Source organism: Panicum hallii, chromosome 8 (assembly GCF_002211085.1).
Source record: "Panicum hallii strain FIL2 chromosome 8, PHallii_v3.1, whole genome shotgun sequence".
In the NCBI taxonomy this organism is placed as follows: Eukaryota; Viridiplantae; Streptophyta; class Magnoliopsida; order Poales; family Poaceae; genus Panicum; species Panicum hallii.
Genome location: NC_038049.1, coordinates 1308436 through 1334552, shown reverse-complemented (window position 1 = coordinate 1334552; position 26117 = coordinate 1308436). Strand labels below are relative to the sequence as shown.

General features: G+C 44.6%; 3 protein-coding genes and 1 pseudogene across 5 annotated transcripts; 2 read left to right on the top strand and 2 right to left on the bottom strand.

Annotated features, from left to right (window-relative positions):
* Positions 1 to 10: 10 nt before the first annotated feature.
* Positions 11 to 1719, bottom strand: LOC112902552 (annotated as a pseudogene).
* Positions 1720 to 1762: 43 nt separating this feature from the next.
* Positions 1763 to 14172, top strand: LOC112902430 (aladin-like). 2 transcript variants are annotated; one of them, XR_003230578.1, is made up of 17 exons: positions 1763 to 2055; positions 2157 to 2212; positions 2299 to 2460; positions 3006 to 3120; positions 3221 to 3320; positions 3438 to 3620; positions 3862 to 3920; positions 4015 to 4102; positions 4178 to 4253; positions 5085 to 5184; positions 5294 to 5345; positions 5735 to 5872; positions 5976 to 6063; positions 6158 to 6218; positions 6327 to 6403; positions 7255 to 7391; positions 13025 to 14172. XR_003230578.1 is itself a non-coding variant. In XM_025971502.1 (15 exons), exons 1-14 carry the CDS (start codon positions 1998 to 2000, stop codon positions 6209 to 6211), a joined length of 1329 nt encoding a protein of 442 aa, XP_025827287.1. In that variant the 5' UTR covers positions 1763 to 1997; the 3' UTR covers positions 6212 to 6218; positions 6327 to 6768. The 2 variants fall into 2 exon arrangements, 1 of the variants encoding a protein (XP_025827287.1); XM_025971502.1 differs by lacking the exons at positions 7255 to 7391; positions 13025 to 14172 and having other exon boundaries at positions 6327 to 6768.
* A 376-nt stretch (positions 14173 to 14548) lies between these two features.
* LOC112902431 (protein sym-1-like) lies at positions 14549 to 20381 on the bottom strand. Of its 2 annotated transcripts, none has more exons than XM_025971504.1 (8): positions 20056 to 20381; positions 19866 to 19953; positions 19007 to 19101; positions 18815 to 18887; positions 18582 to 18674; positions 18403 to 18489; positions 18234 to 18314; positions 14549 to 17065 (listed from the first exon to the last, which is right to left on the bottom strand). In XM_025971504.1, the coding sequence occupies exons 1-7, from the start codon at positions 20325 to 20327 to the stop codon at positions 18234 to 18236; spliced, it is 789 nt and encodes a 262-aa protein (XP_025827289.1). In that variant the 5' UTR covers positions 20328 to 20381; the 3' UTR covers positions 14549 to 17065. The 2 variants fall into 2 exon arrangements, with proteins under 2 accessions (XP_025827289.1, XP_025827288.1); XM_025971503.1 differs by having other exon boundaries at positions 14549 to 17062; positions 20056 to 20380.
* A 4661-nt stretch (positions 20382 to 25042) lies between these two features.
* LOC112902459 lies at positions 25043 to 26030 on the top strand. The gene has a single exon (XM_025971553.1). The coding sequence runs from the start codon at positions 25382 to 25384 to the stop codon at positions 25979 to 25981; it is 600 nt and encodes a 199-aa protein (XP_025827338.1). The 5' UTR covers positions 25043 to 25381; the 3' UTR covers positions 25982 to 26030.
* Positions 26031 to 26117: the final 87 nt, after the last annotated feature.

Genomic DNA, 26117 nt, shown 5'->3' with positions numbered 1-26117 from the left:
TTCACCAACGTTACGACATCCAGACAAAATCAGAATCTAGCATTTTCCTTCGCACATCGTATACAGGATTTGGCTCAACCAGGCAGCCTTACTGTAACTCTCCCTCAGAATGACTGTCTGGGCACTTCCCTTGGTCGAGATGTAGAAAATTCCCGGGTACTTAAGAAGAAGCTCCTGCAAGTTCACTTCCATAGCAAAAACTCGTCTGAAGTGCGACAGTCTCTCAAGTGGTATCATCTTTTCTACTGTAAGGCTCAACAGTTCATGAAGAATACCAACAATACGTTTCTCATCCGCTCCACATTGTGGATTGGATGCAAATCATTCTTCTCATAAGGCTTGGTGTAGGGAAGCCTCTGCCAGTTCTTCAGTTTTTCCCTAAAGCCTTTCTCAATCTAAATCCAGTAGGGAAGTTGATTGGAAAAGTGTATTTTGTCTCCGATTCAGCTAGCCATTTTTCAGTGTACTCTTTCTTCCTCCATTCTTCAATCTTAGCTACAGCTAATTCATCAATCCCTAGAGACAAGTGACAGAGTATCAGGGGTTTCAAGATATAAATCATATGGATACTTGGGTAGCATGGAAGACCTGTAATCATCAGGCAGCCCAAGTTCCTTTCTTACTAGCCATAATGCGTGCATATTCAGAGTTCCATTTGTAGAGAGCATGAGAAGTTTCTTCAGCCGCTGAACTATGCTGGTCTCATTCTCCCTGATCACTGCCTCTTCCTCTGCAATCAAGTCAGTCATCTTTTGTGTGATCTTGCAGCAATGGTTTCTCTTCACAGGGTGCATGTAAATCTGGAAAATGTGGGGATATTTCTTGAGGAAAGCGCCAATCTCAATGTTCAACCCGACCTCATGTCTCCACTTTGAAAGAAGTTGGAGAGAAGCATATTCATTCCTCTGCTGAGATATCAACTCACATACAGCCAAGGCCAGCTTCAAGTTTCTCAGTTGAACCATTAGCTTGTCCAGCCTATGATCCCTTGTTCTGCCCTCCAGACGGGTTCTTGCTGAATCTACTGGCTTCTTCCATCTCCGCTGCACACCACACATAAAGGGACCATACTGAAATGTCCCACTCCCAGACAATATTCTCAGCCGCACAGAGAGGGCATGCATGTTTCCTGGACCGAATATGATTGATGCCAGCTGTTTGTATGTTAGAAATCCAATCCTTAGAATATACGAAGCTGCATCAAGAGCCACAAGTGCATCTGTATGGCAATGACAACCTGCCAAAAGCTCAACACGTCTTCAGTTTTGCAGAGCATGTGATTGGCATGAGCGCACAGAGGAGGATTTCTGTATATGGTTTCATCACAAACACAAGTAAGAAAGTGAGAACAAACCATGACACCATGCAGCATAGGAAACACAAGAAACCTAAAATTTTACCTTGCTAGGCACTTCATCGAACACGACATGTGCATACCCCGAGCCTGATGGACGAAGCCAGCTCAATGCTGCGGCAAGCCTCAGTGACCTGATGGGGGACGAGAGGACGCCGGCAGGGCTTCAAGATGGCTGTTGGAAAGAGCTAGGACGAAGCAGCGTGGGAGGATTCGGCCGGCGGGAAGTGGGCGGCCGGTGGCGTTGGGCTCTCGGAGTCGGAGGCGAGCAATGCAGGGAGCTCCTCTGTATCCGAGCGTTGCGTGCCTCTTGGGCCGTTGGATTCCGTAATCAGCAGCCATCGGGCCCGTCCGTTGCTGTTTCGGTCGGGATTCCCTCCCCTCTCTGTCCCTCCTCCCGCACCAGGGTTATAGCAAGAGAGCAGCCAGCAGAGCCTGCTCGCCTCGCCGCTGACCAGCAGCCACCCATCGCCGCCCTCTCTCTCACCGGTTGCTTCCGCCGCCACCGCCTGCGTCGCTCCGCTTCTACCCCCGACGTTGCCTCCTCTGCTGTGTCAAGCTCGAGCCCCATTCCGGGCTGGGATTGGGAACCCCGACTTCCCAACCCTAGTGAGGCGCGAGGGAACGAACAATCGGATCGACGATGCCGAGCTTCCCTCCGCCCGGCGCCGTCACCGTCTGCGAGATCAACCGCGACCTCGGTACCATCCTCGTATAATCGATTCCTACCCCATTGACGACCTCTGAATCACTTGGTATCGGCGATTTGTGCTCATCCTGACCTGCCTTCTTCGCCGCGCAGTTGCGGCGGAGGCACTGTCCGACGACCGCGCCAAGGACGCATACGGCGATGTCCTTGTCAGTTTGCCCCGCTAAATGATTTCGCCTCTTTTATCTACGAGAAGCGAATTTGCTTATCTGAATTTGGGATTTGGCATTTGCAGGGAATGGTCTTCAGTCCTATCCCTTTCCAGCCAGACACCCTTCCCCCCATCCGCGAGCCCCCTGCTGCAGAGCAACCAGAGTCTACTGAGAACGTGCCCACAGCTAGTGTGACTTCCACCATATCTGAGTTCTTCAAACGGATGATCTTCCCTCCATTAAATGTGAGTTGGATTACTGCATCTGAAATACTTTATTCCAATGTGCCCCAAGTTTCTTTCCACCCAAAGAGACTTGCACACCTAAACCATTTCTGTGTGCACTAAGAGGTTGGCAGTATATTATTTTATCTTTTTTGTAAAAATGTCAATGCCCGGTCCCAGAGGCTGAATGCGTTGCCTGTTTCTCACTTCTCCACAGTGATCGTACTTGATTATATATTGGTTCAGTAGCTTTGACATAGTAAGTTACTCAGATTCCGACTATACAACCCACCTCAGATTGAAGGTTGGTGTTATATCAAGGTTCCATTTTCTACTTATCTGACAGTATTGGGATCTATGCATGGATTTGCTGATTCCTCCAGCATACATTCTAATTTTTTTGTCATTACCCAGTTATCTCAAAATTAAAGCCTCAAGTTTTTATCCTTGTGAAAAGTACCCTGTATTTGCCTCCTGATTGCTGAATTAGCTAGGTCCTTCCATGTGTTCTTTTTAGAAGAAAATCATTATACTCATGCTCATCAACAGTCATTCTGTTTTACCAGCCAAATCTGCTACAAGAATTTGACATCCAGAAAATAAGTTGGAATCCTCACAAGCATTGTCTAGCTTTTGTGTCTGGGAAGAACCAGGTTATTGTACATGACTTTGAGGATTCAGGTGGGATCTGCCTACCTTGTTATGTTGTATTAATTTTATGAATTGAACTATATCCATCAACTTAGTTGCAGCCCATAATAATGACCGGCCGTTTTAACAGATGCTAAAGAGCCGTTCATTTTGACAAGTGACCAGCAAACCAATGTTAAGGCTGTTGAGTGGAGACCAAATAGTGGCAAGATGATTGCAGTCGCTTGCAAGTGTGTATTACTACTGCCTGATCCTATAGCTCTTCAACCTGGCTCCTCACTCTTGTCATGTCTTAATAATTGCTGGCACATGTTACTTTTAGATTGAGGTGATCATTTTCTTTTTAGGGGAGGGATATGCCTCTGGTCAGCATCATATCCTGGCGATGTTCCATTCATGAAAACTGGGGTCACCCCTTATTCCTTTAGTGCCTTCCCTAGAGGTTCTGGTGGTTGGTGGATACTGGTGGATGTTCTTCGTGACTCTTCTGCTGAGCAAGTTACCGCGCTTTGTTGGAAGCCTGATGGAAGATATCCTTCATATAAATTTTCATAAGCATCTGGCAAAGGCTCTCGTTTGTTTTCATATATCTTGTTTTAGGACTACAATAACTTCAATGTCAGTGTGGGCTAACTGCATAAAATTACATTTTTGCCAAATTCCTTATATCTACTATCCATTGTGGATACAAAAAAAGTTTACAATAGGAGTAGTTGTTGTTTGTGGGAAGAACCAACAGCTGTATATATTGTTTCCTTGACAAATCTCCACATACTTGGCATCTGCCTCCTGCAATAGTCCATCTTTCACGATTTGGGATGTGTCTCAAGGTAGGCATAGCTATCATTTTCTAAATTCTGATAACCAATCCCATTTGATACAGAAATGTCTACTTATATCTGGAGACATTTTCTTTTGCTACAGGGTTGGGTACTCCTATACGGCGTGGATTAAGTAATATATCACTACTGCGGTGGTCACCTAGTGGAGATTATCTTCTAGCTGCTAAATTGTATGGTCAATTTTCATTTTTATATTTCTAGTTACTAATATTGCCAAAGATTTACAAAATTCATTATTATATTAGTGATGGAACTTTTCACTTCTGGGAGACAAACACATGGACTTCAGAACCTTGGTCTTCATCTAGCGGATATGTGTCTGTACGTAACATCCTCAGTCCTAAATAGCTATTTTTTTAACATTTTTTACATTGGAGCACAATACTCCTTAGTGAAGGAGTAAGCAAGTTAGTGCATTTTATAGATTTCATGTTACTTTCAAGGTTATATGGGATCTGTCAGAAATGGATCATTTACTTCATAGCTTTATTCATGAATCTGTTAGGTTATCATGTAAGTTATCTTGAACGTTGATATGTTTAGCATCAAACTGATGCATATGCAACACACCTATTTTCTCATTGCATATTGGATTTCAATACAAATACTTTTAAGTTAATTTTGTTTATTCATGACAAGCTTATGTTTTTTTATTTTATTAGTTTCTGAATGATTTGTAGTCCCAACAGCTGAAATAGTTTATTTTTCAAAGAAAAAGATATGAGACTTACTTATTTGGTGGATAAATTCTTTTGAAAACAAATATAGATGCTTGTTTGGCAGTTAATAGTGACTAACACTAATTTGGTAATTTGAATATGTAAATATTGCATAAAGTTTAGTTTGATTTGATTGTATCTAAGCTATATCAACACATAATCTTGCTTTATGGCCAATCTACTTCGCAGCAACACGAAAATATTGATGCTTGTTCCACATTTAACTCTAGTTTGGTTATTTGAATATTGTAAATATTGCATAAGGCTTAGTTTGATTTGATTGTATCTAAGCTATAGCAATACATAATCCTTCTTTATGGCCAATCTACTTTGCAGCAACACATGATGTGTCCACTGTACCATTACACATTGGATGGTATCTGTTCTACAACTGTTTCACATGTTTGCTTATTTCTACTTTGGTTCCTGACAGGGAGCGAATTGGGACCCAGAAGGTCGTGTTGCATTGGTATCCTTTTCTGACTCCACAACACTTGGCTCAATTCACTTCTCATCTAAGCCACCATCTTTGGGTATGTACAGATATCCCTGCAATTTTTTTATTTTTTTTTGCTAAAGCAATGCTGCTGTACTATTTGTCTGATGAATCCTGATAATTTGTCCTGTGTTCCTTTTCTTCAGATGCTCATCTCCTACCAGTTGAACTTCCAGAAATTTCCTCCCTGATTGTCAGGTACGAACAGAGATATTAGAATAAGCTCTTGATCTTATGTGCACCTCATGCTAGATAATTTTGCCATCTTGCATCAGCATTTAAGATGATGATATTTCAACTACCTTATTTGCAATTAATTGGTAATTTATTCCCATGTATGCAGTGAATCCACTCATCAGTCTTAATGTATATACATAGGTTTGTAGGATCGCAAGGAAAAACAAGCACTTGTTTAACCGACGCATGCAAGCCACTGCACTACACATGTTTTCGTTTAGTATACTTTGTATTTAGGAAGTTCATCCATTATGATAGCCTAGACTAGTATTATTTCCCATGTATTTAGGAAGTTTATCCATTATTACTGCCTTTGATTCACATACTTATGCTTTAATTGCTTCATCTAGCCGAGGCATAGAAAAATTATCATGGGATGCTTCAGGGGAGCGTCTGGCATTGTCGTTCAAAGATGGAAATGAAATGTACCGTGGTCTTGTTGCTGTATATGACGTGAGGAGATCTCCACTTGTCTCAGTATCACTAGTGTAAGAGCAAATTTTCTTTATACTGCATCATGTTAATCATGAACTTGTATTTCCATGTTATACCTTAACCATTCTTTGTTGATATTCCTTTGTGCACATCCAGTGGGTTCATTAGAGGACCTGGAGAAGGAGTGAAACCACTTGCTTTTGCTTTTCATAATAAATTTAAGCAAGGACCCTTGCTTTCTGTGGTAAGATATCTGTGAATCCTTCATATATGGTTAGACAACAATGGCTTGTGCTTCCAACTTGTTTTGCTCACATATGGTTCCACTGCACATGCAGTGCTGGAGCAGCGGCTGGTGCTGTACATATCCACTGATACTGCGTTCTTATTAACTCCAATGTAAGTTTCTTCAGAAGGCTTGATCTTTCAGTTACCTATGATGATGACTTGATATTTGTGTTGCCTACTGTTTTGATAATTTCACGTTTGTTTTCTTTTGCTGCCTAGCGTGGCGTCTCGCCAGTTCAGGACTGATTGTTTCAACTACTGCTGTCGACCTGGAATATCGAACGTTTCACATAGAGGTTGGAAAACAATTTTCGTTAAGTACTGTTGATGTCTTGTATAGATGTATTGCAAAGCCCTGCTTTTGTTAAGCAATTGTCCATGTTGTCTTGTTCTGTTTTGGTAGTGGCAATTTTGCAGCATTTATCTATTGCAGAACGTTTGTAGAGATACTAGCAGGCATTTATTTTGCCGAACTTTGTTTGTTATTTTTTGAGAATTTTCGTTAGGATTTTTGGCAATAAGCAATGTAACTATGTCCTACGGCTTTTTGTTTATGAGGTCCTGTACATTCTGCTACAATGACAACCTGCAACAAGCTGATGGCCGAACTGATGTGTTTGACTGCATTGCAGATTTTCCCTTTTAGAATTGCACTTAAACTCCATCTGATTGGCCTTTTCATTACTTAAACATGCATCATATGTTGTTTGCAAACATATGATGCATGGTATACTCCTTGGTTATCATAATCATCTGGAGCCAAAGCTCTACGCTTGGTTATCACAATTGCTTTAAGATGTATATGCTTGGGAAATGCTGAAGTATATTTTCTAGTATAGGCAATTGTCCACGTTGTCTTGTTCTGTTTTGGTATTGGCAATTTTGCAGCATTTATCTATTGCAGAACGTTTGTAGAGATACTAGCAGGCATTTATTTTGCAGAACTTTATTTGTCATTTTTTGAGAATCTTCGGTAGGATGTTTGGCAATAAGCAATGTAACTGTGTCCTAGGGCTTTTTGTTTATGAGGTCCTGTATATTCTGCTATAATGACAACCTGCAACAAGCTGATAGCCGAACTGATGTGTTTGACTGCATTGCAGATTTTTCCTTTTAGAATTGCACTTAAACTCCATCTGGCTTGCAGGTGTACTAACGCAGGAAAGGATGTTCATGCGAGCTAGTACTAGCAGCGAGCTGCCAAATCCTAGAAGGAAGCGATGCATGATCCAAGACGGGCAGCAATGCCAAGCTTATCCCGGTGTTGCACTACGCCATTTCTAGGTATACTAACGCAGGTGTAGAAGGACTTCATCAAATTTACAGTGCCGGCACTCTGCTGTACACACTTCTCGCTCTCTCAAACTGCAACTCATCTCAAAACCAAAAAAGAACAAAGGAAGACAGTTGAAACAAAAAATCTGAGTCAACTCCAAACAGCCATTCTAACTAATAAGTACAAATCTGACAGTCAAACGAATTATTTCAAGCTGGATTCAGAGAGCCCGACACTAAGTAGTCAGGAAGCAACACAAATTTAGAAATTCGAGGATAATATAGATCACTTCCACTGCATTTCTCTAAACAGGTAGTCATAATTCACTAATAGCATTAACACATTGTAAGAAGTATAACGTAAGAACAACACACACCGAGAGCAGGGTGTAGAGTAAACAGAAACATCTCTTTATCACCCAAAAATGTTAAACTAGTATAACCACTATTACTGCGCAATCAAGCAGACGTTCTCAAGTTCTAAAACTAAACTTGTAGGCCAATTCAAACAGGATGCAGTTAGCATAATTTCCTGGTAACCTCCTGTGCAACAAGTCTACTGCTGAAAACAAAAGGACTTGCTAAGTTTTCTCACAACCAAAAACAAGTATGGTCATTTCTCATCTCATTGCATCAGATGCAAGCCATAAGTTGTTGTTGTTGTCATAAGGCTAGTCAAACCTACTCTCCTAGTACTAGGAACACAAGACTTTTGTGAGGCTCACTGTATCCACGGTGATGTATCCACGGTGAGGGACGGTGAGGGAAGTCAAAGACGAATGTAAATTTTGTCAAGTTCACCTGGTATCCTCCTCCCATGATAGCTGAAATTCAACAAAAAACAGTAATTAATTTTATCATCCTACCAATCCTTTTACGTAGCTTGTTTCTCATTAGTTCCCACCAAATAATGTCACCGTATTCATAACTACTCCCTCCGTCCCAAAAAACAAGTCATCCTAGTAATTCTAGGATAAATTAACAAGAAGGTAAAATGACCATGTTTGCCCCTATTTATTACCTATATGTAGCACTAATTAATTATTGTGAATATGCACTTTCTAAATAAGGTAAGATGACTTGTTTTTTGGGACAAATCTTGAATTCTAGAATGACTTAGATTTTTGGGATGGAGGGAGTGCACAGTAAAACAAGAACCCAAAACCCAAGAAGAGGATACAACATCCAGCAACTAAATATATTCAAAATACACAAGAGTTTGAACATTTCAGCTATACTCCACGTAGGAGAGCTACGGTTTCTAATTTTATCAAGTATATATATAATACTCAAGTTGAATGTTCTCCCACATCAAATTCCAAACTACAGTGAGCACTGGGGCAATGGTACACTGTATTCAGGTTAGTCTATTTGTCCTGTATTCCAATATTTTCTGTATTCGGAGAAAAGAAAACTCTGAAATCCCAAGAGTCATTGTGAATACAACAAACTTTTTTCTACATTCTGACTACATTTAGCATCTATGTAAAAACTGACACACAAAAAAAAATGAAAATGCAACAAAAATATTGAAAGAAAGCAAGTCAATCTTTTAGAATACTCTTGACCATGCAAGAAAAAAGATATTTTGAAGGTGAAGATATTACCATGGATATAAATATTTATGGAAAGTTTTAGAGTCACTTGTCTTATATGGCAAGTGAAAAAATATCTAGGAATATTCTAGAATATCTTTTGTTGTATGGTAAAGTAGAAAATATCTAGGGAGGTTCTAGAGTAGGGGACACATGTCATCACCATATGTGTTGCCATGGTTTATATATATAAGAACCCCCTCTCCCTCCCCTAGCAATCTAAGAGGCAACAACACATACAAGCCACAAGCATAAGAGAGAGTTGGGGTTGTAGTGCTAGGTGAGTGTGTGAATGAGTGCTAGGATAGCCACTTAAGAAGTGTTCACACTGTCGTGTAATATTGTTGTTCGTGTAATAAAGTGTTGTTCAAAAAAGTTGGTCTCCCAATCTGCTTCTATAGTTTCTAACTACCTAGTGCGTGGATTGTGATCTATCGAAAGTTAGCTTTGCCTCCGGGATCACAACGGTCCAAGCTTCATCTGTAGGTTGGCTCTGCCACCCGGGAGCTAGAAGGTCGGCCCTGCAGCCAAAAAGGACCAAAAGGCACTAAGTAATTAGAAATTATAAAGCTGTCCACTATAGAGTGAGTGGGTGTTCCTAGGTATGGGTCCACCTTCAAGTGGGTGATTAGGGTTACCTCCGTTTCCAACAAAAAACATGAAATTATTTCTATTAAACGACCTCTGCTGATCAGAGTACTCCTAATCAAACAAAGTGCACGTGTCACTATCATCCATGCAAAACACATGGCAACCCAAAAATCCTGCCAGTTGATAGAATAAAATAAATGCAATATCAACTAGTTTTGCATAAACCATGTTTACAAAAATGAATGAACTAAAGAGTTAATATGTTTGTGAACCAGGTAATTACATAATAGAAATATGCATTTTCTATGATTAGGTTTTACCTATAAGTATATTTTAGAAATTGGAAACCTGGTTTTTATTTCAAGCAACTCCCACTTGTTCTCACTATCAAGCACTGTAGCAACAGAATCCAGATAAGTTGGGAACTTGTGGTTGAGAAGGACAACCACATCTTTCCAATCATACGGTCTGGCAGCAAGGCTCTTTATGTTCTTACTGGGAAGAGAATTGCAGTAATTTTTCGCATTTTCCTCGAAAGCATGAGCCATGGCATGCCGATGCAAATCAACAACAGCCGCTTGAGGTGGGTAGCGGGGGACTGATTTTGGCTGGCTCTGGCCACTTGGCAGGTTCTAGCTTGCTTGAGCAGGCTGCAGTGCACTCTGGCCTGTCAGGATCTGCTGATTGGCCTGAGCAGCCTGTGAAGCAATCATTCCCTTGTATATTTCTTTAGTAAGCTGCTTGTATTGCTTGGCTTTCTTCTTGCTAAGATATATATCTGCAAGGCCCATGCTGGGGATGGCACCACCAGATGAGCTTCCGGGGCTGGTGCCACCGGCTGAGCCTCCAGGGCTGGTGCCACTAGTTGTGCCACTGGGGCTGCCTCCACTAGTCACGGCTGTGATGTTGATCCCTCCAAATAGTGGTGATTTTGCTGGACTGTGTATTCCCATCCAATTGCCTAGGCAAGGGTGTGCAGAAGCGATCTTCAGTGGATCCCCTATATGCTGTTGAGGAAGGAAATGCCGGTCCGTGGTCTATACAAGTCTGCATATGATATCATACGTAAGATTGAAAGGTCTATTGGAGAAGTAGGGGATCCACTGAAGATCGCTTCTGCACACCCTTGCCTAGGCAATTCGATGGGAATACACAATCCAGCAAAATCACCACTATTTGGAGGGATCAACATCACAGCCGTGACTAGTGGAGGCAGCCCCAGTGGCACAACTAGTGGCACCAGCTCTAGAGGCTCAGCCGGTGGCACCAGCCCCGGAAGCTCATCTGGTGGTGCCATCCCCAGCATGGGCCTTGCAGATATATATCTTAGCAAGAAGAAAGCCAAGCAATACAAGCAGCTTACTAAAGAAAAAATATACAGGAGAATGATTGCTTCACAGGCTGCTCAGGCCAATCAGCAGATCCTGACAGGCCAGAGTGCACTGCAGCCTGCTCAAGCAAGCCAGAACCTGCCAAGTGGCCAGAGCCAGCCAAAATCAGTCCCCCGCTACCCACCTCAAGCGGCTGTTGTTGATTTGCATCGGCATGCCATGGCTCATGCTTTCGAGGAAAATGTGAAAAATTACTGCAATTCTGTTCCTAGTAAGAACATAAAGAGCCTTGCTGCCAGACCGTATGATTGGAAAGATGTGGTTGTCCTTCTCAACCACAAGTTCCCAACTTATCTGGATTCTGTTGCTACAGTGCTTGACAGTGAGAACAAGTAGGAGTTGCTTGAAATAAAAACCAGGTTTCCAATTTCTAAAATATACTTATAGGTAAAACCTAATCATAGGAAATGCATATTTCTATTATGTAATTACCTGGTTCACAAACATATTAACTCTTTAGTTCATTCATTTTTGTAAGCATGGTTTATGCAAAACTAGTTGATATTGCATTTATTTTATTCTGTCAACTGGCAGGATTTTTGGGTTGCCATGTGTTTTGCATGGATGATAGTGACACGTGCACTTTGTTTGATTAGGAGTACTCTGATCAGCAGAGGTCGTTTAATAAAAATAATTTCATATTTTTTGTTGGAAACGGAGGTAACCCTAATCACCCACTTGAAGGTGGACCCATACCTAGGAACACCCACTCACTCTATAGTGGACAGCTTTATAATTTCTAATTACTTAGTGCCTTTTGGTCCTTTTTGGCTGCAGGGCCGACCTTCTAGCTCCCGGGTGGCAGAGCCAACCTACAGATGAAGCTTGGACCGTTGTGATCCCGGAGGCAAAGCCAACTTTCGATAGATCACAATCCACGCACTAGGTAGTTAGAAACTATAGAAGCAGATTGGGAGACTAACTTTTTTGAACAACACTTTATTACACGAACAACAATATTACACGACAGTGTGAACACTTCTTAAGTGGCTATCCTAGCACTCATTCACACACTCACCTAGCACTACAACCCCAACTCTCTCTTATGCTTGTGGCTTGTATGTGTTGTTGCCTCTTAGATTGCTAGGGGAGGGAGAGGGGGTTCTTATATATATAAACCATGGCAACACATATGGTGATGACATGTGTCCCCTACTCTAGAATCTCCCTAAATATTTTCTACTTTACCATACAACAAAAGATATTCTAGAATATTCCTAGATATTTTTTCACTTGCCATATAAGACAAGTGACTCTAGAACTTTCCATAAATATTTATATCCAAGGTAATATCTTCACCTTCAAAATATCTTTTTTCTTGTATGGTCAAGAGTATTCTAGAAGATTGACTTGCTTTCTTTCAATATTTTTGTTGCATTTTCATTTTTTTTGTGTCAGTTTTTACATAGATGCTAAATGTAGTCAGAATGTAGAAACAAGTTTGTTGTATTCACAATGACTCTTGGGATTTCAGAGTTTTCTTTTCTCCGAATACAGAAAATATTGGAATACAGGACAAATAGACTAACCTGAATACAGTGTACCATTGCCCCAGTGCTCACCGTAGTTTGGAATTTGATGTGGGAGAACATTCAACTTGAGTATTATATATATACTTGATAAAATTAGAAACCGTAGCTCTCCTGCGTGCAGTATAGCTGAAATGTTCAAACTCTTGTGTATTTTGAATATATTTAGTTGCTGGATGTTGTATCCTCTTCTTGGGTTTTGGGTTCTTGTTTTACTGTGCACTCCCTCCGTCCCAAAAATCAAGTCATTCTAGAATTCAAGATTTGTCCCAACAAACAAGTCATCTTACCTTATTTAGAAAGTGCATATTCACAATAATTAATTAGTGCTACATATGGGTAATAAATAGGGGCAAACATGGTCATTTTACCTTCTTGTTAATTTATCCTAGAATTACTAGGATGACTTGTTTTTTGGGACGGAGGGAGTAGTTATGAATACGGTGACATTATTTGGTGGGAACTAATTAGAAACAAGCTACATAAAAGGATTGGTAGGATGATAAAATTAATTACTGTTTTTTTTTGAATTTCAGCTATCATGGGAGGAGGATACCAGGTGAACTTGACAACATTATCATTCGTCTTTGACTTCCCTCACCGTGGATACAGTGAGCCTCACAAAAGTCTTGTGTTCCTAGTACTAGGAGAGTAGGTTTGACTAGCCTTATGACAACAACAACAACTTATGGCTTGCATCTGATGCAATGAGATGAGAAATGACCATACTTGTTTTTGGTTGTGAGAAAACTTAGCAAGTCCTTTTGTTTTCAGCAGTAGGCTTGTTGCACAGGAGGTTACCAGGAAATTATGCTAACTGCATCCTGTTTGAATTGGCCTACAAGTTTAGTTTTAGAACTTGAGAACGTCTGCTTGATTGCGCAGTAACAGTGGTTATACTAGTTTAACATTTTTGGGTGATAAAGAGATGTTTCTGTTTACTGTAAACACCCTGCTCTTGGTGTGTGTTGTTCTTACGTTATACTTCTTACAATGTGTTAATGCTATTAGTGAATTATGACTACCTGTTTAGAGAAATGCAGTGGAAGTGATCTATATTATCCTCGAATTTCTAAATTTGTGTTGCTTCCTGACTACTTAGTGTCGGGCTCTTTGAATCCAGCTTGAAATAATTCGTTCGACTGTCAGATTTGTACTTATTAGTTAGAATGGCTGTTTGGAGTTTACTCAGATTTTTTGTTTCAACTGTCTTCCTTTGTTCTTTTTTGGTTTTGAGATGAGTTGCAGTTTGAGAGAGCGAGAAGTGTGTACAGCAGAGTGCCGGCACTGTAAATTTGATGAAGTCCTTCTACACCTGCGTTAGTATACCTAGAAATGGCGTAGTGCAACCACCGGGATAAGCTTGGCATTGCTGCCCGTCTTGGATCATGCATCGCTTCCTTCTAGGATTTGGCAACTCGCTGCTAGTACTAGCTCGCATGAACATCCTTTCCTGCGTTAGTACACCTACAAGCCAGATGGAGTTTAAGTGCAATTCTAAAAGGAAAAATCTGCAATGCAGTCAAACACATCAGTTCGGCTATCAGCTTGTTGCAGGTTGTCATTATAGCAGAATATACAGGACCTCATAAACAAAAAGCCCTAGGACACAGTTACATTGCTTATTGCCAAACATCCTACCGAAGATTCTCAAAAAATAACAAATAAAGTTCTGCAAAATAAATGCCTGCTAGTATCTCTACAAACGTTCTGCAATAGATAAATGCTGCAAAATTGCCAATACCAAAACAGAACAAGACAACGTGGACAATTGCCTATACTAGAAAATATACTTCAGCATTTCCCAAGCATATACATCTTAAAGCAATTGTGATAACCAAGCGTAGAGCTTTGGCTCCAGATGATTATGATAACCAAGGAGTATACCATGCATCATATGTTTGCAAACAACATATGATGCATGTTTAAGTAATGAAAAGGCCAATCAGATGGAGTTTAAGTGCAATTCTAAAAGGGAAAATCTGCAATGCAGTCAAACACATCAGTTCGGCCATCAGCTTGTTGCATGTTGTCATTGTAGCAGAATGTACAGGACCTCATAAACAAAAAGCCGTAGGACATAGTTACATTGCTTATTGCCAAAAATCCTAACGAAAATTCTCAAAAAATAACAAACAAAGTTCGGCAAAATAAATGCCTGCTAGTATCTCTACAAACGTTCTGCAATAGATAAATGCTGTAAAATTGCCAATACCAAAATAGAACAAGACAACGTAGACAATTGCCTATACCAGAACATATACTTCAGCATTTTCCAGGCATATACATCTTAAAGCAATTGTGATAACCAAGCGTAGACCTTAGGCTCCAGATGATTATGATAACCAAGCAGTAGACCATGCATCATATGTTTGCAAACAACATATGATGCATGTTTAAGTAACGAAAAGGCCAATCACATGAAGTTTAAGTGCAATTCTAAAAGGGAAAATCTGCAATGCAGTCAAACACATCAGTTCGGCCATCAGCTTGTTACAGATTGTTATTATAGCAGAATGTACAGGATCTCATAAACAAAAAGCCCTAGGATATAGTTACATTGCTTATTGCCAAAAATTCTACCGAAGATTCTCAAAAAATAACAAACAAAGTTCTACAAAATAAATGCCTGCTATCTCTACAAATGTTCTGCAATCGATAAATGCTGCAAAATTGCCAATACCAAAACAGAACAAGACAACGTGGACAATTGCCTATACCAGAACATATACTTCAACATTTTCCAAGCATATACATATTAAATCAATTGTGATAATCAAGCGTACAATTTAGACTCCAGATGATTATGATAACCAAGCAATAGACCATACATCATATGTTTGCAAACAATATATGATGCATGTTTAAGTAATGAAAAGGCCAATCAGATGGAGTTTAGGTGCAATTTTAAAAGGGAAAATCTGCAATGCAGTCAAACACGTAAGTACGGCTATCAACTTTGCTAGCTGTTTCAAGGGGAAATGCCAAAAGAACATAACAATAATAAATTACGAGGATTAAATCAGGCAACCATCCAGTAATGATACTATCTTAAATGTTGGAGATACCCATAGATTGTCTATTGCTAATTTTTCCTTTTAGTCAAAGCTATCACACTTCTCACTTTCTCAAACTCAAATGTGAAGTTTGGTCTTACAAAAGTATGCTTTGCAGTGTTGCACAGCTCTTTTTAACTAACCTCTAAAGGTATGAACATTCAACAAGTCAACTTGGCCACATTTTGCTAGCCTTGGACCCATTACGGATTACCGTACTCAAAGAACTAACAGCATCAGAGTCGTCCGTCCTCTCCCACATTTGAGCTGTGAGGTTGTCTGACATGATGATTAAACTAAGCCCACCATCCTTTGCTAGCGTACTCAAGTAGAGGCCACGATGGTTTTCATACCCAGATCAAATTCAAGGATGTGAAGCTGACTGCTAAATAGAATCCAGTAAACCGAATTCCCAACCAGGACATCACGAGAGCAAACAACAAACCAAGATTCAGACTGGACAAGTGCACTGCGGCTGCCGTTCCACGCCAAAGCCACCTTGAAGGGGCCCTTGTCGCCGGAGGCACAGATTACCGCCCCGCTCAGACGGGAAGGGTACCTGTCCCAGTTAGGATCCGAGACGTGCGGAGTGCCTAGGAGGTGGTGCTCGCCTGCGACGGGGTTCCACGCCAGGACCTGGCGGAGGCCGTAGCCGCAGCGAGTCCTACTGGTGAGGAGCACGCGCCCGTTCATTGGCGCAGCCAGCTGCACCTTCGCAGCGCACGGGCACGGAGAAGCGCTCGGCAGCGCGGGGAGGCGGAGGAGGATCTCGGCGAGGAGGTCGTCGACGTCGATCGGGGACGACCGGGTGTCGCTTAGGAAGGGCGGAGAGGATGTGGTCAGACACCGAGGCTGGCTAATCTCGAGTGGACTTGGCTCGGGAGGGCTCGGGCCGCAGGATTGTTCGAGTCGAGTCCATCTTGGGCTGATGATCCTTCTCTGGGCTGACTAGTTTTTGTGGGCGGTACTTAATTGTTCTCCACTTACTATTTCTGGAGTTCATCAACAAACAATCTCTCTTAAATTATCTGTTTTTCTCTCTTTTCTGAGAGTGCCTTTGTCAAATTATACTACGTTATAATTTGGCACCACCAATGTAACAATGAACCAAACTAGCACATAAACAGTCCGCAACCTTCCCTTGCAACATGCTTCAACAAAAGACACCGAGATCAATCAACTAGTGAAGAATTGGGAACAAGCTCTTCCAAGGCTTGCCGTCCACGTTTCCCACCAGCTGCTCCTTTCCATTTCTTTCCTGTTACCAGAGTCACCACCTATTCTCAAGATACTCTCTTGCAGTTGCTAATCCTGACTCTAAAGTAGTGATTCTCTTCACAAGGGAGTTCTTCTCATCATCAAGTAAGAAGGCATCCATCTCCATAAAATTCACCTCGTCATCATCAACCAAAGTTTCTTTAAGTGAATGCAATGCAGTCCAAAGGACAGGGGAAACTTCTTCTGTACCCATAGGACCATCATCTTCAGAAATGCCTCCTGTCACTCCAGTTCCGAATCCTGCTGTGACATAAAGGAAATTCATATAAGTAATCATCTAAAATTTTGCGTAGAAAAATTTCAGCAGGGCAATAGAACCTAATAGACAGACCGATTTATTTAGCTTGTACAGAAGGAATGAAACTGAAATAAGAACAGTTGCAAAACCACTGTCACCTCGGTTAGCATTATAAAGTAAGTGGACAAAGAACCAGCCTCAAATAACAGCAATATAGCCCTTTACATCCTTACGGTATCATACAATATGAGATGGAATTGGACAGCGACAGATGCTTCTGTCTAGATTCTAAGGTTAGCCACAAGATGGTAAAAAACAAAAAACATCTTTAGCATCGATCAACATCATGTTGAACTGCGAAAGACATAGGAAGCTATCATGGTCTGACTTTTGGGATGTCAAGTGACAATAACTTCAGAACAAGTCCACAAGGTTGCTTTCGGGTGGCAGAAAAGTTAAGCCCATGAACAATAACCATTGGAAAAGGGAATTAGTATGCGAACCCTATCCCCCTATTTGATTTGAAAGGCACAAAAAATAAGAAAAATCTTTTTGATACAAAGTCGCAGTTCAAACACATCTTAGTGGAGTCCAGGATGGAAGGACAGTAAATTCCTCAACCTATAAAACACTTTGGTGGATGCTGGTCCACTATATCATCTACTTCGATGATGCATAGTATCATGTAAGGCACATCAGATTCAATATGTCTGAGAGAAAACACCTGACACACTCAATTTTGATGAACTAGCACATAGGTCATATTTGGGTTTCAGAAAGTCACACGCAACACATATGCCTCATCATAAAAAAAAAATCAAATATCATAGACCATAAGTTCCTAACAGTATGGCATCGTTAGTGCAAATTGAAGTACAGGAGATTTCAATTATTCTTTACTCCCTGAACAGAAACATCAAATTGAGATGCAGCACCTACCATAAAGTAACCAGGAAAGAGAAATATGTGCATGCACGATCACAGATATACTGTTCTAGGAAAATTGCTTGCATGAATGCCATCAACAGGAAATGATGAATAACCACATTCAAGCGCCAATAGGGAAAGACATGTCATACCAATTTTATGTTTACTAACTAATTCTTTGTTATAAACAACAGTAAGTCAATCAAAGAGCCTAAAGCCAGGGTAAGATAGACCAGCTAATAGTACCTATTTCGCAATAACCTCCTTGTGAGCCTTAAATGACAAAATCACATTCCATGCAAGGGCTACAAAATTAGCAGCAAGCACCTGAAAAAAAAAATGGCAGTAAGTTGGTGAGGGCAAGACACAAAGCATGCTAATATGACAACTTGTGAACATGAGTATCTTCAAAGACCTGAAACTTCTGAGGAACAAAGTAAAAATTCAGAAACTGAAACGGTATCCATAATTGCCAATTTGCCAACACTGATGATAACCACTCCTGTAGATGTCAGAAATGAAAATTACATAGCCAGAAAAGTGTATGCGCACGTCATGCCAGGGGGTGAAAGAGTATGGTAAGATTCGGCTCACCTGCTTAAGCTTTGGCACTACAAGAGAAGGCTTTCCCTCCAAGGTGACTAGTAAGCTCATAAAAATGCCGATGAAAATGGGAGAGAAAATGAACTGAGAAGGAGCAGATTAAGACAACATCAAAAGCAAATACAATAATTGTAGAAACAAAGAAACTGAAGGACACGCAAGAAATGTCATGACTACAGTATATTTCCTCAGGGTTGCAAGGGAGAGAGGAAAAGAATGCAAACCTGATCAAGTATAAGTCGAGCAATGGCACCTGATGCTCCACTGATTGTCACTAATTTACTCAAATAAAGGTACCTGCATATGAAGACTAACTATCAAACAAAGAGCATTGGCGGAGAATGCTGGCTACACTATGTACTGATAAAGTGATAATTACTTCAGCTCAGAAAAGACTTCAGCTCAGAAAAGATTACCAGACATGTAAAATTGGCCCCACAAGGGCAAGCCCCAAAAATGTGAACACAAATGTTCTCCTTAAATCAAGCTCTGGAACTCGATCAATCACAAGCTGGAATAGAAAGAAAAGTGGATTTAGAACTACACATTTAAGTGTTTGAGTAGCAAACAACAGCGACTGCCATAAATATAGGATAAAAACACTTCAATGAGAGGCAAGCTTTCAACCTTAACAATTTCATAAAATGAAATCAGCATGTTTTCCAATCATTGCTGCGATACACTTCTTGCTGCAGTCTCCTATAGTGTCAATGGATTGGATTTCTTAGGTTGATTTCGTTTTCTTGCTTGTTAGTTGTTCGATTAAACTCTAAATTTCAATTTTGACCTGCATACATTTATAGTTGATTTCACAAAGTTGGTAACAATACCATTTTTGTCATACAGTAGAATAGGAGTCTGTATTACTTTGCTTGTCTGAGAATTTTGGTCTTTTTATTTAAAGACAGAATTTTGGTCTTTCAAGTTCCATAAGTACCTACCCCAGCAAAGGCCAGTGGAAATTATATATTACTGTTGCAAACAAAAACAACTCCACATAATCTAGAGAACGTCATGGTTGGCAACAAAATTTCAGTGGGATTATATTCCGGACACCGAGATTCATGGAGGATTCATACAACTGATTTGCACTGGGAAAAAAAATCTGAACACAATTAGGTTGGTAGATAGTGCTTTGATTATATGAAACCATAAAACTTGACAGTTTTGTGGTCTACAAAACAAACAGAAACATAGACGTACTAGGCTGCCTGAAAGTCACTACGAAATCCATGCTGCCTTGCATCAGACTGAAGCCAAATGCTGCAAATGTACCTGGCAGATGAGGTCCCCGGCCAGAGTTAGCACAGCAGAAGTGACCGCCTTAGTTGCAATCGGATTCTTATCAAGCGACATCAAATACCTGTAGCATTGCAAAAATACAGTTTGAAGATGTAGCATTGCATAAATACCTGTAGCAGCTGCAGGCAGAGCATAAGACGTACTGAGCGCAGAATCGAATTACCATGCCAAGAAGAACCGCCAATCCTTCGCGCCAGTAGCGCTTCCTCCACTGGTTCCTGCGGCCGGAGCGGAATTGTTGCAGCAGGAGGCGGCATGGAGCTGCTGGAGACGCCCAGCCCCGGCCTTGCGCAGGTGGGTGGCAGCTTGGGCGGAGAGGGTGGCGGGTCGGGGAGGAGGAAGAGCGAGGCGGCGGGAGTGGAGATGAGGCGAGGTCGGCCTCGCGGAGACAGGCCGGGGCGCGAGGAGGAGCGCAAGGGCGGATGCCATGGCCATGGCAGGACGGCACCTGCAGGTGCCTGCTACGGAGGACGGGGTTTTAAGGCTATCTCCAGCGCTGTGCGGTAAAAACGTCCGTTCTCTCGAACACGGGATACTGTAGCACCCGTATCGCTCCAGCGCTACCCGCTATCGCGTGCGGTAAAATGGAGAAGGAGCGCTGCGTCCCGCACAGAGGAAGGCAGGAGCGGCGTCCTCCATCCCGGTCGCACAGAGGAACTCGCGAGAGAGGGAGGGAGTGCTGCGGGGCGCAGGGGCGGCGGGCGCGGAGGGGCGGAGGGGCGCCGGGGTGGAGGGGCGCAGGGGCGGCGGGGAGCAGGGGCGGAGGGGCGGAGGGGCGCCGGGGCGGCGGGCCGGCGGGGCTGCGGGGCGGAGGGGCGCAGGGGCGGAGGGTCGGCTGGGCGGAGGGGCGGAGGGCCGGCGGGGCTGCGGGGCGTAGGGGCGGAGGGGCACCGGGGCGGAGGGGCGCAGGGGCGCAGGGGCGCCGGCGGGGCGGAGGGGCGCAGGGGCGGCGGGGAGCAGGGGCGGAGGGGCGCCGGGGCGGCGGGCCGGAGGGGCGCCGGGCCGGCGGGGCTGCGGGGCGTAGGGGCGGAGGGGCACCGGGGCGGAGGGGCGCAGGGGCGCAGGGGCGCCGGCGGGGCGGAGGGGCGCAGGGGCGCAGGGGAAACGGAGGTTCGAACTTCGAAGAAAGGATAGAAAAGTAATATTGTGGGGTATAGAAGATGGAAATAGAGGATGTTGTTGGAGTTAGGTTTGGTATAGAGAATGAAGTTGACATGGAGGAAAAAGGAAGGGGATGGGATTTGGAGGATATCGCTGGAGATAGCCTAACCAGGTGTTGGGCGGGCCCAGGATTTGGGAGGTGGATATTCAAAATTTTAAATGGTGTACAATTTTTTTTACAGCTCAAAGTACACATTAATAGCACATAATTGAGTACCGACAATATAAATGGTTCATTCAACTTATAGATAATAGATATACTAAATGATCTCAGAAATATTTTTCTCATTATGATACTACATCTGCATTGTTGTGAATTGTCCATAAATTTCGTAAATTGCAATTACAGTTTTTACAAAATACGGACGAATTACCACTAACCTTTCAAGGTTAAGGCTCGGTTGCCCTTGCCGGCTTGGCCCCGCCCCCCAGGTGCTTGCGTCTGGTTGCTGCCTTGCTGGAGCCGTCCCCTGTGCGCCTGCGCGGGCAGCGCTCCCTGGTCCTGGTCGCCGGCTCGCCGCCCTCGCCGCCGGCCGCGTGTCGTGGTGCCGCCCGCCGCCGCTGCTCGTGGAGCGCTCCTCCGCCGCCTCACCGGGGAAGAGATGGAGATGGCACAACGGCCGTGGGCTTGGTGAAATGGATGACGCGTGAAGGGAGTGACGGGCTCGTCGTGCAAAGGCCCGCAGGTGCACAGGCCGGCCCATGCTTTAGGGCCCATCTACTGCACCATCTTGTTACTTTTTTTTTGTGTGTGTATGGAGAATTAATCGCACCTTGCCCATTATTGCAGAAACTAGCGCAAATACTACTCTCTCACACTCTCTATCTCTCATTAACCCTCATGCCACATAAGCAAAAAAATCCAATTTATCTAAGTATTCCATGTTGTATTTATAACAATGTGTCTAAACATAATTTTCTAATTTTGGGTACATATTAAGGTCAAACTATTATAGTAATAGTATCACCACGCCACGCGTCGGCCTGGATCAAAGCGCAAAGGACGTGCTTAATAGCTCTCCGATAATGCAAAAGATGTTAGTTCCTGCTCCGGCGCGTGTCCATCGATCCATCCATCTAGCTCTCGTCGTCGTCATGTTACTACTTTCTCCGTTCCAAATTGTAGATTGTTTTGGAAAATTAAAATATATAGATTTTTCTATATATCTAAACACAATGGATATTTAGCGAATAGCAAAATTGATGTATCTAAATTTATCAAAACGATCTACAATTTAAAATAGAGAAAATACTAGCTCAGTACTATATACTCCTTTAGCATGTAATGATATAATTGTTGGTGAGATCAGTGAGACGGACCAGCTAAATTCGTCAGGGGTTGATGCATGCATTGGACTCCAAACTGCTGCTGGAGCCAATGTCAAAGGCGCAGCGGCTGCCGGTTGTTGTGCAGTCTGGCGGCTGAGATAACGATGATGTATTTTCGGACATAGCATGGAGTGCCTCATCAGCCATGCCGCGGCTCACCAAATCAGGATGCCGAGGCCGGCCGACGACGGGGAAGAAGAGCCACGGCGAGCTGTCCCACGGAGTTTCTCATAATTAAGAGAGGAGAGGGACGGAGGGGAACACCGTCGAGCGATCTCCGGTTGTTTCGCTCGCCACGGGCTGCGGCGGTGCGGTGTCAAGCGTCCGCGACGTGCGCCTGGAGCAGCGGATCGTGGACAGCGCACTGCCATTGGAGGCTGCCGGGCGGCGGCGAGAGGACCACGTGGCCCTTCTCCTCTAGCAGTAGAGTCGTCGTCGCCGAAGAAGGCTGGCGCGCGCGCGCGCAGCCTCGCTTTACGCACCAATAGCCATGGCCCACATACCACAGTGGTCACTGGGCTGCTTACTGGGCCTTCAAGCCTATACGATGCGCCAGCTCGCTTTCCTCCAGTCGATCCGACCCGCTTGTTTCCGACCCGACGGCACGCACGACCCTAGGTCGGCGAACGTGCCACACCGTCCACCCTCCTGCCGCCCGTCAGCGCCTCACGAGCCACGAGCCACGGCCCACGGTGAACTAACACTGGGCTGCTTCGTGGGCTTTCAAGCCCATGCGACACACCACTCGCCTTCCTCCGCTCGTTGCTGATCGGACGGCTACCATAACCCTTAGCATCGATCAACGGTGTATGGTAGCCGTGGCGGGCGAAGCCGGCGCGTGCTGAATCGCTGCACGCAGAGACAGCTTCCCCAAAGCGAGCTCTGGTGCCCACCGACCTCACCGAAATCGTCGGGCATCAATGCCGTCCCCTTTCCCTGGCATCTGGATCAAACTGCAGAGGCACCTTACCATATTCCACGGAACGAGATTCTAGACCCACTTGCAGTTGTGCAGAACAGAAACAGTTGCGCTACGCAACAGCTTGCATCTTGCAGAGTTGCAGTGAGAGTGGAGCACACGCATGACACAACTTCCATGGAGTGGGATGATAGATGGTCATAGAACATCACCGAGAAATTTGCTTGAAAGTCTAATAGTGCGACTCGACATCTACTCAAAGGAAAACCAAGGACGTTAGCTCCACAGCATGCATGTTTCATCTCTCAACTAATTTCTACCACACCAACCGCATGATCCCAGCTCGGGACATAATTGCTGGTGAGACAGACGGATCAGAGCTGAGTTCGTCAGGCGTCGATCCATGCACAGGCCGGACGCGGATCAGCAGAAGCCAACATCAGAGGCTGAGAGCTTTGTCCCGGAAAACAACGGAGAGCGCGCAGCGGCTGGGCCTGGCATGCAGCCGCGGCCGTCGTCGTCAAGGCCGCCGACAGTGAGGAAGCCGCCGGCGACGGCGACCACCTGGGCCCTGGCCCTTGTCCTCGCCTACCTAGTTCGCCAACGGCGTGCCGCCCCGGTGGGGTCGTCGCAGGAATTCTGGCCCGTGCGCGCGGCTTCAGCCCAGTGCATCACGAGTCACGGCCCACGCTAATCACTGGGCTGCTTCTTGGGCTCTCAAGCCCACGCGACGCACGCGCTCGCCTTCCTCCGCTCGTTTCAGATCCGTAACCCCAGGGGTGGACGGCAACCTCCATGGGCCCATGGTCAGGGGCCGAGCCACCGCCCGCCCCTCTCGCCGCGGTCATCGCCGCTCCCGCCGCCGTTCGCCGGCCATTGGAGCGCGGCGCAGGTCAGAGGACGCTGTTGCTCCGCTTCCGGACGGTTCCTGCGGGAGACGCGGCCGGAACGGCATCGCCTCGCCCCGCCGCCCTCGCACTGACGGCGGCCCGCAGACCACCGCGCCGGGCGTCGGCCTGCGCCACAGCGGTGAAGCGCGGCGGTCACGCGCTCCGGACACCGAAGCAGGCGCCTCTGTTCCTCGGACGCGTCTCCTGATCCGGCAGGTGGGCGTCCATCCATGGTCCGTTTGGTTGGTGGAACGGAATAGGGCGGTTCTATTTTTGCGTGCGTTTGGTTGAGAGATTGTGGAGCGGAGCGGCTCCATAGGAAAATATACCGCCAAGATCCGCAACGAGGCGGCTCGGTGAAAACTGACCGACCGCATCGAGCAAGTTACAGACAGAGCCAGCTTCCCCAAAAACAAGATTAGGGCAAGCGACCTCTGATGCCCAGTGCTCACCGTCGTGACCGAACTCCTCGGGCATCGATGCTGTTATCTGGCAACTGGCATCTGGATCAAACTGCAGAGGCATCTTGCCATCTCTACAGAACGGGTGTGTGAACGTTCATTGCAAGTTTTTCATTAAGTAGAGAAGAAAGCAAGTGGAGAACAGATTACAGGGAGCTTCAGGAAAGAAAGAAGCTAGCTGGTGATCGACAGAAAATAATAAAAAAAGCAGAGGAAGAAAGGAGAAAAACACTGATCTAAAAACAGTTACAAGGAACAGAACGAGATTGTAGATCCACTTGCAGGTGCGCAAAAGATACTACATGTACTGCCTACAAAACGATGTATTTTATGAGCCAATGCCTTATTGCTGATGTGAAAATTCTGGAAACATAAGCCATCCTATACAATTATACATACATTGTGATTAATCTTAATGCGACAGATATACATGTGTGATAAACTAAACTAGAAAATGCATGCAACTATTTAGTGTCTATAAAAATCGCGAGCAAGTGGTCAACAACACCTTCTGCCACCTGTTGTGTTTTTTTTTCTTTTTGCAAATATTTAGTGTCTATAAAAATGTGTGCACAATAAATGATGACCAGTACTACATTGCATCATTAATTCGAGTGACATAAGGTCAAACTAGTCTTTCTGTATAATATAAACCCTTACGGCGCCGCTCATCCTCATCTGACGACACACAACATACCTTGCCAAGAAGAAAAGGAATCCGCCACGAAAATGGCCATGGCAGCCGCCTCCTACTTGAGCAGTGCGAGTGCCATCTTGCTCTACGCCGCTCTCTTCTTTGCCGGCGCTCACGCCGAGGCCAAGCCGACCGAGGTGGTAACCTCCGAAGTCCCAAGCACACTCCCCGTATGCAAGACTGTCGGCGGTGGCAGCACCTTCTTCGACGTCCAGTTCTGTGTGGAGGCACTCGGCTCCGATGGCCGCAGCGCCAACGCCGGCACGAACTACGGCGCCTACTCCGTCATCGCCACCGACCTCCTCACGGCCAACGCCACCAGCACGGCGACCAAGATCGACGGCCTGCTCCGGGAGCGCGGCGGCAAAGGCGACGAGGCCATGACGACGCGCTGCCTCCGGTCGTGCCGAGCGCTGTACGGCGGCGTGGTGAAGAGGCAGATCAGCTGCGCGGCCGCCGTCAGGGGCAGGAGGGGCGGCGAGGCCACGAGGTGCCTGGAGACAGTTGCGAGCGCGGCGAAGGAGTGCGAGGAGGGATTCCGGAAGAGCAAGGTAGCGTCGCCGGTGACGATGGAGAACGACGACGCGTTCAAGCTTGCCAAGCTCGCCGTCGCGCTGCTCAGCTGGGCTCATTAGTAACTGAAGAAGCTTCAGGATGTGTCTAGTAGGGCGAAACATGTTTCATTTTCTTTTCTGAAGAATGCCAACAAGGATGTGGCTGTCCTGTACCGGTAGCCAGGAGCATCTCTTTTCAAATAAATAAAATGAGGAG

What these genes read in the sequence shown, in the direction of transcription:
- LOC112902430 (XM_025971502.1), top strand. Translation starts at nt 1,998, where the DNA reads ATGCCGAGCTTCCCTCCGCCCGGCGCCGTCACCGTCTGCGAGATCAAC. An exon ending in CATCTAGCGGATATGTGTCT is followed by an intron (nt 4,254 to 5,084) that starts GTACGTAACATC and finishes GGTTCCTGACAG; the next exon opens with GGAGCGAATTGGGACCCAGA. An exon ending in AAGGACCCTTGCTTTCTGTG is followed by an intron (nt 6,064 to 6,157) that starts GTAAGATATCTG and finishes CTGCACATGCAG; the next exon opens with TGCTGGAGCAGCGGCTGGTG.
- LOC112902431 (XM_025971504.1), bottom strand. Translation starts at nt 20,327, where the DNA reads ATGGCCATGGCATCCGCCCTTGCGCTCCTCCTCGCGCCCCGGCCTGTC. An exon ending in CCGGGGACCTCATCTGCCAG is followed by an intron (nt 19,102 to 19,865) that starts GTACATTTGCAG and finishes TTTCTATTCCAG; the next exon opens with CTTGTGATTGATCGAGTTCC. An exon ending in GGGCCAATTTTACATGTCTG is followed by an intron (nt 18,888 to 19,006) that starts GTAATCTTTTCT and finishes CTTCATATGCAG; the next exon opens with GTACCTTTATTTGAGTAAAT.
- LOC112902459 (XM_025971553.1), top strand. Translation starts at nt 25,382, where the DNA reads ATGGCCATGGCAGCCGCCTCCTACTTGAGCAGTGCGAGTGCCATCTTG.